Source organism: Amaranthus tricolor, chromosome 5, assembly GCF_026212465.1.
Source record: "Amaranthus tricolor cultivar Red isolate AtriRed21 chromosome 5, ASM2621246v1, whole genome shotgun sequence".
NCBI lineage: Eukaryota > Viridiplantae > Streptophyta > Magnoliopsida > Caryophyllales > Amaranthaceae > Amaranthus > Amaranthus tricolor.
In genome coordinates this window covers 27,590,319-27,602,592 of record NC_080051.1, presented here as the reverse complement: position 1 = coordinate 27,602,592, position 12,274 = coordinate 27,590,319, and the positions used below count along the sequence as shown (strand labels likewise).

Genomic DNA, 12,274 nt, shown 5'->3' with positions numbered 1-12,274 from the left:
GTCTGGAAAAGTAATAACCTGAAAGTCGCTGTTACTAACAGCGACTTTCAACTTTTTAATTTTTTTTTTCCCCTAATTCGCTGTTACTAATAGCGACTTACCCGAAGCTAGGCTTGGACGTACGGAAGCTTATTTTGGGACATAAGTCTTCCCGAATCTTATATTTGGAATTAAGTAGATAAATAATCTCATTTATTTCAAATTTTCTTTCTTAGTGTGGATCGTAAAGTAATCTCATAACCTCATCCTCAAGTATTGGGCCATGACTAGAACTTTGATTGAAAAAAATAAGATAAATAAACAATTTAATTCCAAATATAAGATTCGGGAAAACTTATGTCCCAAAATAAGCTTCCGTACATCCAAGCCTAGCCTCGGGTAAGTCGCTGTTAGTAACAGCGAATGAGGAGAAAAAAAAAAAAAATTAAAAGGCCCTAAGTCGCTGTTACTAACAGCGACTTTAAAAACAAAAAAAAAAAATTTAAAATTTTAATAGTATTAAACTTAAAGTCGCTGTAATTTATTGATTTTAGAGCAACTCGTTTTTTAACCTTCAAACAGTTATTTAATAGCAGATGAACTAACTATATAAACTTGTTATTGTTTGATTAATCTTCCGATGTGGGACTGTTTTCTGGAACACATCAAAATAAATGAAACCAAAAATTAGCTTACGAATAGAGCACCGATGTGGGACTGATGTCGGCTCATCTTTGAAAGCAGTTAGCATCTCATCCATAAGTTAGCTTCTTCAATTCCAGTCATATCTTTTGGGGAACAACTTGAAAGAAATACTGGTATTGGCATACTGCTAGAATTTCCACCAGCTTTATAGATGTTATGTCAAACAAGCTTCAGGATGACATACTTTGTTACATTGTTATTGTAGATGGCTCTTTGTTCAATTCCAGTCATATCTTTGTTCAATTCTAATTTTGACCTTGTAATGTTGAATTGTTTTGAAACTACTCTTTTGATTAATTGGAAGATGCAGCATTGTTGGATAACAACTTAAGCGTTTCATTGCAGGGTGCTGTGGTGGAGTTTGTTATGTCATGAGTGATTTGATGCAGTTTTTGAGAGGCATGACACAATAGTTCAATTCTTTACAAGTATTTTAGGTGTTGCATATAGGAATTTATAATGTTTGGTCTCATATGTGTCCATTCTTGGGATGATGGCTTGAATAAGGTAAATTTGCTTATCGCAGGCGTCCTTGTTTCCTTTCTAAGAATTTTTACAAAAGCAGTATATCCGCAAGATTACCATGGCACGGGGTTGGAATCGTAATAATTTATGTTGTGACTCTATCCATCTTTCCTGGTTTCATTACTGAAGATGTTCATTCAACATTACTTGGAGATTGGTACCCAATTCTCCTATTTACTAGCTTCAATGTATTTGATTTAGTGGGCAAGTCTTTAACTTCCCTCCATCTCCTTGAGAATGAAAATGCTGCAATTGGTGCCTGTTTTGCTCGACTTCTGTTTTATCCTCTCTATTGGGGATGCTTGCATGTACAAGTCCCACATCGGAAAGGAGGGTAGGGAATTGATTGGAAAAACCCACAGTCCCACATCGGAAGATTAATCAAACAATAACAAGTTTATATAGTTTGTTCATCTGTTATTAAATAATTGTTTGAAGTTTAAAAAACGAGCTGCTCCAAAATCAATAAATTACAGCGACTTCAAGTACAGTACTATTAAAATTTAAATTTTTTTTTTTAAGTCGCTGTTACTAACAGCGACTTAGGGCCTTTTAATTTTTTTTTTTTCTCCTCATTCGCTGTTACTAACAGCGACTTACCCGAGGCTAGACTTGGATGTATGGAAGCTTATTTTGGGACATAAGTTTTCCTGAATCTTATATTTGGAATTAAATTGTTTATTTATCTTATTTTTTTCAATCTTTCGATGGTTTCTCGAGAAAAACATTTTATAGTCCATCTAAAATATATTATGAAGATATAAATTTTTTATTTAAGATCGTCTTATCGAGATTCGGTCTTTCACAACATAGCTCTTCAAAACCATCGTCCAATGAATTCATGTTAGGTCAATATCAATCATAATTATTTTCAAATAGGGTTGAATTTAGCTGGGCTTTAAGGGGTCAAGTATTTTTTATTAAAATTTCTTTATGATTAAATTTTTTTCAAGAAAATATCTAATTATATCTTTTTGCTTTTATTTATAAAAAATTTCTAGTGAAAATGAATAATACCGTTTTTAAGGTTACAACAAAGAATTATTGTCTTAAAAAACCAAAATTGATTATTGAAATTCAATATAAATGAAAAAACTCAATTTTTTTAGTATTTTCAAGTTAGGTCCTTTTAGGGATCAAAATTTTCTATGTATGATGCACTAATTTTAATCAGATTTCAAATCATATCAAAAATTAAGAGGTTTAGCCATGACTATGTGATGCAATTTGTTACAACTTACAAGTAAAGTATGACGGTTTTTAAAAATTGAATTAAATTTATCTATGCGGTTATTGACTTATTGTAAATTAGGCAAAAATGGGGAGACCATATGATTGTGAGAAATCTTTTAACAAGACTTCGTGGAGAGGATGCCGATACTACACATGAAGTTGCCCAAGTTCTAGTAATTACACCTACACTACATTTATTAAATAAATTCATGTGGGTCTCTGTTTCTTTAAGATTGCTACTTGAAAAAACGACGATGAATTAGAGTTCGAACAATGTGTTTCAAACTCCAATATTGCCAAGATCGAGTGTATGAGGTTTTGTAACAAACAAATTACGCTATCGATAATATCGATGTTTGTAGGAGAAAATAAAGCAATAAAATGACACAAAGATTTAACGAGGTTCACCCAACTAAGGCTACGTCCTCCGGTGTGTAGTATCTCTTATATTATCAAAAGGAGTTCAAAGAACTCTCAAATATGGAGAATTACAATAGAGAAGAGATAGGCTAGTGTTTGGCTTGGGGTGTATTTTGTGGATATCCATTTGATGATTGAGAGCTCCCTATATATAGTACTAGGTACATAAATGTCATTAGCTCACTAAATACAGAATTAATATTGAATAATGAATGACATGAAACTTCTCCAAGAACTTGAAAGGTCGAAAACAGCATCTTAGGCACATCAGAGGAACCGCTCGACTGGAACAGAGAGCTCGCTCGGTCGAGCGGAGTACAGACCCTTTCTGGATGCATTCTGTTTGCTCGCTCGATCAATCAATAAGGCTCGCTCGGTCGAGCGAACAGGTCGAGCGATCATTCTGCTTCTTCTGTCAGAATTCTGATCGAGCTTCAATAAATCAAACATAAACCAAGTCCTTTGCACTTCTTCATTAAGTCCCATAACTCTCACACTTCATTACCTTATTAATCTACACTTAATCATCATTATAAATCAATCATCAAAACTTAACTTAATACATCCATATTAACACATTCATGGGATTCCATCCCAAAGGTCACACATGAATGCACCTCATCAAATGTGCACTCAAGTCACACCAATTACAACACTACTGATAGTAATATTTCACCAAAAAACGAGTTAATCATTATCGCTTGCAATCTCAAAGGGATGGATAGACAGGATGGAGTAGGGTCATCCCGTTCATTTTTGGGCCTTAGAGCAAAAGATAAAAAGGACCCCTAAACACTTATGGCGTAACAATTAATATAATACACCTTTTGTTTTTTATTGTTAATATTTAAACTACTTTATATAAAAAGCACTAAAAACACATATTAGTTAGCATAAGTTATAGAATATAAATTTAATTTAAATTAATATCATATATACGTATAAGAATAAGTATTTTAGGCCTTAAAAAATTCTAGACCCTAAGCGGTAGCCCACTTTACCTTTGCTAATCGACCGCCTTAAAAGTCAAAGTATTGATAAGGTTACTTGATGACAGAAAAGCCTGGATCTTGTAAAACATCATCCTAAAGTAGGAATCTTGGATTTATTAGAAACAAGATATATGCCTTCTGTGAGACGTTCTTAAATTAAATCACTTAAATTTATTATTATATTAAATCACTTAAATTTATTATTATATATTGTTTATAAGAACTATAAATATACTTGTTGCATTGTATACCTTAATTAGCTTGCAGTTGGGTTAATGGCTTTCCAACAATGTGGAGTCGTCATTGGTATTGGATTTTATACAAGTGAAATTTTTCTTGCAGCAGGTAATTCAATTAATTAGATTAACATCTTCCCAATCCAACAACATGATATATTATTAATGTTACATACTTACATTATAACAATATTTAATTGCACCAATATTGTTAAGTGGCTAAAGGTTGGAATGTACACGAGAACTTTTTAGTCCTAGTATTACTTTCGCCTAAACACACGTGATTGCGATATTTTGATGGGATCCGGTGTATTAGTACTGGTATGATCGCATGTAAACCTATTAAAACAGTCAAACGGGCGGGTTGCAAGTCGGGTCACTTTCGAATCAAATTGATTACAAGTCATATTGATGGATTTGGATTGGGTTCAGTTAGATGGAACGAGTCAAAAGATTTCATAATAGAAGTATATGTTTATCATTAAGATTTTATAAAAAAATATTAACTCAAAATATAAAAATTTTGAAAAAAAAAATAATGACATAAAATATAAATATTGACGCGTAAGTGAAAATGACATGATGTAGAAATGAAAATGGGTCAAAACAATTTGGTTGGGGTTTCGTTCATATTTGAACCAATTTTTTCGGTATTTTGGTGTTGGTCAATTTTGGGTCAAGTCTAAATTTTTATTTTATGATCCACTAAATTTAGGTTGGATTTCAAGTCAATTTTAAGTCGGATCAAATTTAACATATTTTCACACATTAATGTGATAAATTTTTATGATTGTTTTAAAAATTAATATTTAATTGCAATCATTCAAAAGATAAAATTCTACTAATATTGAATTGTGTATGACATTGACAATACAAGTGATTAAGTATTTACATATGAAAGTATTCCAAATTGGCGTTGAATATGATGTGATGTCTTAATTTATAGGGAACTCATCACCCAAGTTCGGAATCGCACTTTTTGCCTTCATACAGGTTTACAAAAACTAGCATTGTTTCAATCATAATTAATGTATTAATTAAATAGTTTTAAGTTATTATGATATATATATATATATATATATATAATATATATATATATATATATATATATATATATATATATATATATATATATATATATATATATTATAATAACAATAATTATGAATGAATGATGCAGATTCCTATCAATATAATAACATCCATATTGATAGATAGAACTGGAAGGAAACCTCTCATATTAGTGACAAATTTTATTAGTCTCCTCATTTAGTGTGGTTTTTGACAAATTTTAGACCCTAGGCTAAATATAAAAGAACTTTTCTATATGTAAAGTTTCGGTTTTTTTTTCTGCAACTATGCGTCATATAATTTTTTTTCCCATAACATTAATCTCAAATAAATGTACAAATTTAAGATCATATAACAATAAGGTACTTATGGACAAACTAAATTTTAATAATAAGGATTAACTCAGTTAAGCTTTTTGAGTTAATCCTTTATAAACTGGACCCTAGGCGGTTGCACCTTAAAACTACCCTCAGAAACAGCCCTATCTCCATCCTTATACAATAGCGTCATATAAATTAAGCTTATATATATATATATATATATATATATATATAACAACAGGGACAACTTTGGCATGCCTTCTTATAGGAATTTGTTTGCCTTAAAGGTATGTGGTTAAGATTTAAGAATAATTATGTTAATAAAATGACAAAAAAACCAAACTGAACTCAAACATATATACATACACATATTAAATAATCCAATACCGATAAGTAACACCCACTAAATAGAATTTGGGAATGTAGGATATATGTAACCTAACCAATTGTTAGTGATAATACTAACTAAAAGTTTCTATCCTATCGATTCTTGATAGCAAATATTGGAGGGGAGTAAAGATTTTATATGCCCTATTTACTTTTATATGTGTTTTAGATTGAGATCCTTTATTATATTAAAAAAATAATTTTTTTTCCACTTTAAGAAAAAATAATTTAAAACAAAATGTATTGTAATATTATATTCTAAAATTATTTTAAATCTAAAAAAAGTTTATAAACAAAACACTTAAAGTGTGTTGCTCAAAACTGAGCCTGAATAACACCGTTTAATATTTGAGACCCCTTATTTCTAAGGGCCCTAGACAGGCGACTATCTGAAACTGCCTCAGAACCGACCTTGACAAACATCATATACACCAACTTATATTCCATTAAACATAATACATTCAATGTAGCGTTTTATAAAGCTTTTGGTGGTTTGACATAAGTCAAACCAATATTAATTAAAATTCAACAAATAATATATTTTTTTTAGTTTTAGAAGAAAAAGTCATGACAATTATTTCATAGAAACATATTTTAAATTTCGTACGACTACCTTTTGATAAACACCATACGTATTTTGAATAACTATTTGTCGCCACCCTTTTCATTTTATCGCCACCCCCCTCCTAATGAAATTACGAATTTGCCCCTAATCTTTAAAAATTTACAAATTTGCCATTGAGTTAATAACTTTTCATTTTCATTTTTTTTAATTTTTTTTAATTATTTTAATTTATATTATTATTGTTATTATTATTATCATAATAATAATAATAATAATTATTATTATTATTATTATTACGGTTATTATTATTATTATAACGGTTATTATTATTACGATTAATAATAATAATAATAATAATACTAATAATAATAATAATAAAATTAATAATAAAAATAATAATAATAAAAAAAAATTAAAAAAAAATACCTGTCGCACAAAACGTGCGACTGACAGTCGCACAAAGCAGTCGCACGTTTTGTGCGACTGGTATTTTTTTATTTTTATTTTTTTTTTATTATTATTAATTTTATTATTATTATTATTATTATTATTATTACGGTTATTATTATGAATTTTATTATTATTATTATTATTATTATTAATATTGTTGTTGTTGTTATTATTATTATTAATATTGTTGTTGTTGTTATTATTATTATTAAATTATTATTTTTGTTTTAATTATTATTGTTATAACTGATGTAAGAAAGAAAGCATAAAAATTGACAAACACAAAACACACAGAATTTACATGGTTCATCGACTATGTGTCGACTAAGTCCACAGGCAAAGGAGAGAAAACTTTTATTACTAAAGGAAACCCAAAATGCAAATATTGGCTAGATTATAGAAAATAAGAGTTTATAAATTACTTCAATACATAAAATCTTAGCCAAAACAGATTTTTTTAGGATTATGCAAAACTAATGCCCAAGACTCCTTTTATAAGGAGAAGAATAACAAGCCTTTGTTATTCTTCCGATGTGGGATAATGATAAACATTAATCTTCCAATGTGGGATAATGAAAAATATTAATCTTCCAATGTGGGATAATGACAAACATCAATCTTCCAATGTAAGGTTATGTCTTGAATCCCACATTGGAAGATTGATGTTTGTCATTATCCCACATTGAAAGATTAATGTTTTTCATTATCCCACATTGGAAGATTAATGTTTATCATTATCCCACATCGGAAGAATAACAAAGACTTGTTATTCTTCTCCTTATAAAGGAGTCTTGGGCATTAGTTTTGCATCATCCCAAAAAAACTTGTTTTGGCTAAGGTTTTCTATATTGGAGTAATTTATAATCTCCTAATTTCTATAATCTAGCTAATATTTGTATTCTGGGTTTTGTTTAGTAATAAAATTTTACGCTTTCTTTCTTACATCAGTTATAACAATAATAATTAATACAAAAATAATAATTTAAGAATAATAATAATAACAACCACAATATTAATTATAATAATAATAATAAAATTAATAATAATAAAAAAAAAATTTTAAAAAATGCAAGTCGCACAAAACGTGCGACTATTTTGTGCGACTGTCAGTCGCACGTTTTGTGTGACTGGTTTGTGCGACTATCAATCGCACGTTTTGTGCGACTGGTATTTTTTTTTAATTTTTTTTTTATTATTATTATTATTAATAACCGTAATAATAATAACTGTTATAATAATAATAATAACCGTTATAATAATAATAATAACCGTAATAATAATAATAATAATAATAATAAAATTAATAATAATAATAAAAAAAAATTTAAAAAAAAATACCAGTCGCACAAAACGTGCAACTGCTTTGTGCGACTATCAGTCGCACGTTTTGTGCGACTGGTATTTTTTTTTTAATTTTTTTTTATTATTATTATTTTTATTATTAATTTTATTATTATTATTATTAGTATTAGTATTATTATTATTATTATTATTATTAATAACCGTAATAATAATAACCGTAATAATAATAACCGTTATAATAATAATAATAACCGTAATAATAATAATAATAATAATAATAATAATAATAATAATAATAATAATAACTATGATAATAATAATAACAATAATAATATAAATAAAAATAATTTAAAAAAATTTAAAAAAAATGAAAATGAAAAGTTATTAACTAAATGGCAAATTTGTAAATTTTTAAAGATCAGGGGCAAATTCGTAATTTCATTAGGAGGGGGGGTGGCGATAAAATGAAAAGGGTGGCGACAAATAAGAATCGGGAACTATGTTGACGGTGATAAGTGACTCGGTAACACTAATTTTTTTTCACCTTAAAAACTTATTTAGATCTCTTTGGCGTAAAGTAGCTGTAGGGTGTTTAATGGGCAAAATAAGGGTTGGATTGGACTTAAGTAAATATGGGTCGGATCGGATAAGAGCCTTTATAATAAATATTGGCCGAGCTTTCAAAGCCCGGCCCAGCCCACCTCTGCCCATTTTTACTACTAAAAATTAGTTTACTTCCCATTTATTAATTTATAATAATTAAACTATCATTTATAATAAATAAATTGAAAAAATATTAATAATTCCATTGACATCGTCATTTATAATATTTAAATTATAAATTAATTATGCTATTTACAAAAGCTCGTTTTCGGCTCTTATTGCTTCATTTTAATTATACTATAGCCTGTTTTTGGCCCGACCTATTTTCGACCAGCCTTTACAAAGCCCTTCTAAAAGCGGGCTAAATAAGGGCTCAAAATGGAAGCCCGTCCCATTAAACACCCCAAGTTGTGAGGTAGACAATTCTAATAACATGATAGTAAGACATAATTGTTAAATTTGTTACAGGACCATGATATGCTACTAGAATGGATACCATCTCTTGTATTATTTGGAGTAGTGGTAAGAAAACTGTCCAATATTATTATAGCTTGGTAATTATTAGTAATTGTGTTGTTGCTCCTTAATCCTAATTATGATATTGCTACAATCCTGAATCCTCAGTGGTTTATATCCTCATTTTCTTCTGGTTATGGAGCCATTCCTTGGGTTATAATGTCAGAGGTAAGTATTGTTTTTATGTGAAATTTTCTTTATAAAAAAATTGTAGCTATTAAAAAAAATAATATAATATTATTCTGAATTTCTGATGTTTTTTATTCTCCCTTGCCCGTATCTTTCTTAAATTATTCACGGTTAATCAATAGTTGGTATTATTGTAAGAAAATTAACAAAATGTTAAATTATTCACGGTAATTTTTCTATCTAATTTTTATTTTTAATTTTATCTTTTTATGATAAGGTTCAAACTTGTGTTGTAAGATGCGGGTTTGCATATTTAGTTTCATCCAACCCTTTTTGTTGAAGGAATCTCTCTTTCTAATGATCTTTCTCGAGTCGAGGAACTTTTTGATCGCATCCTCTTTCATGGGTATGAGTTGTCATCTTTCTTCCTCCCCCAGACCGACATATTCTAATTTTTTAACCTCTTGAATAACTATAATCTGATCTTTTGGATCATTCTCAACTTAATTTTTGACATCTCAGTTCACACATAAAAATAGATTTGACTTCCCTATTATGTTAATTACCATTTATTTCCTCCGTTTTCTAATGTTCTTTCCATTTAGAATATTTTATTTTGGAGAAAGAAACTTGATTAAGATTTTCAAGACATATAGATATGATAAAATATATTCATGTGAGATCTTGTTAGATTTGTCTTAAAGTATACTTTTTTATTATATATTTTTTATAATTTTTTATGATGCGTATTTAGAGATATTAAGACTCAAAATTTACTTTGAAAACTGTGCAAAAAGTAAACATAAAAAACATTAGGAAACAGGGAGAATATTATTGTTAGGTTATCTTTTTAGAGTTATCCCAATGGTGGGGATATTTTGTTTGAGTGAAGTTTTTTTTTGGGTAAAAATGTATCTCAATGGTGAAAACCCAAAAAAAAATTCTCAAATGTTTCTAAATAAAACTACTTGGGTGGAAAATTTTTAGACAACATCTTTGTTCACCCAACATATAAGAACTTGACACATGTCCAAACAACTTTTATTATTTTTTAGGGAAAATTGCAAAGAAACACTTTTTAAAACCCGTTTTTTGTAAAGAAACACCTTTTAAAATTTTTTTTGCAAAAAAACACCTTTTAAGACACTTTTTGTTAAATTAGACACCTTAATTGAAATTCCGGAGGGTTTTGTCCAAATTCCGACGTTGACTTTGCGTTTTGACCTCCAAAAACGTGCGCGTGTTTGCAAATTCCTTATAATCCACGCTCCTTTCTTTTCAACCTCCATAAACACTCCATTTACACCCTCAAATACCATTTGAAATCACTCTTCTCTTCTCTTTCTCTCTCTATGCTTTGAAGTTCAATTTCTAGGGTTTTCAAAGGTTGATGCTTTGATCTTCCATTTAGTATGTCTTCTTCTAGTGGTTCTTCTCGTGCCATTGAAAACTCACAACCTTGTAGATGCTACTTTGGGATGCGAATTGCGATAATGAGGTCCTGGACCCCCAAAAATCCTGAGCGTAGGTTCATGGCTTGTAAATTATATGACATTGAAAGTGGAAGAAGGGGTTGCTCGTTCTTCAGGTGGATTGATGCGGATCAAGTAGAGTGGCAAAGGGTAACTATTAATGAGTTGGTGGAGGTGAAGAAGGAACTGATGAATGAAGTGATTGTGCTGAGGAGTCGGTTGAGTAGGTCGGTGTATGACAAATCATGTATTTTTCCTCACTTCAGATCAGACGGTTGGCATGTTGGGAGGTTGAAGGTGGCCAAAAACTGCAGCAAATCTCAATTTTTGGCTCTTTTGGTTGTTTTATTTTTAGGAACTGTATTTAAGATGATGGACTAGTTTGGTTGTTTTGTTGGTTGTTTTTGCGTTTTCCTCAATTTCAATATGTATTGTTGAAGTATTCAACCAAACTCATCGGTTGTTTTTGTGTTTGCCTCCATTTGCTAATGTAAACTTGAAGTATTGAATTAAATTTGTTAGATGTTTTTGTTTTTGTATCCATTTCATACTGTGCAGCTTAAATATCATCCATTTGTTAAGTATTCAACCAATTTTCATAATGCATAATATCATCCATAACATGAAAATACATAAGTTTAATTAGTTACATCAAAGATACTAAAGTCATTGACTAACTAATAAAAAGTAATAATGTTTAACAAACTAACTTCAAAGCTACTAAATTCATGTGTGAGATGTTTGAGATGCTTCTACTGGTTGTGAAGAGTTGTTGTTGACTACTTCTTGACATTGGCTCATTTCTCCCCTTTTCTTCTTTATGGCTTGTTTTGGAACACCATCACCCATTGGCCTTCCTGTTTTTGCTGGAGGTTTAGGGGGTGCAGGTGGGTTCTTGCACTTGCTTTTATTGTGGCCTAGACCTCCACAGTTACTGCATGCATTGGGCTTCCTCTTTCTTAGTACTGGAGGTTCAGGTTTAGCTTCCCCTTCACCCTTCTCTTTGATTCTTTTTCTTTGTGATGGTCTGCCAGGGAGCTTTTTCATACCAGGAGGGTTAGGTTTGGGATGGTCTGTAGAATCCCATTGCTTCATTCCAGGCATTGGTTGTAAAATAGGTGCATACGCTAAGGCATACATCTCCTTACTGTATGCCTTGTGCACATACATTTCAGGGTTGCCCCTGAATGCCATGATGCATTTGAATGCATGACAGCAAGGGATTCCTGTCAAATCCCACCTGAAACAACCACATGAATGCCTTTTCAAGTCAACCACCCATCTATCTCCATCATGATCCACCTCAAACAAGTCAATATCAGAAATTGTCTCAAAGCAGTTCTTGGCCATATCTTGGGTACTTTTGAGC

General features: G+C 30.0%; 1 protein-coding gene across 1 annotated transcript; it reads left to right on the top strand.

Annotated features, from left to right (window-relative positions):
• The first annotated feature begins 653 nt into the window (after positions 1-653).
• LOC130813631 (sugar transporter ERD6-like 15) lies at positions 654-9,885 on the top strand. The gene is made up of 11 exons (XM_057679467.1): positions 654-722; positions 890-943; positions 1,030-1,043; positions 1,211-1,543; positions 2,522-2,615; positions 3,920-3,994; positions 4,115-4,199; positions 4,442-4,557; positions 9,257-9,310; positions 9,413-9,472; positions 9,751-9,885. Exons 1-11 carry the CDS (start codon positions 654-656, stop codon positions 9,883-9,885), a joined length of 1,089 nt encoding a protein of 362 aa, XP_057535450.1.
• Positions 9,886-12,274: the final 2,389 nt, after the last annotated feature.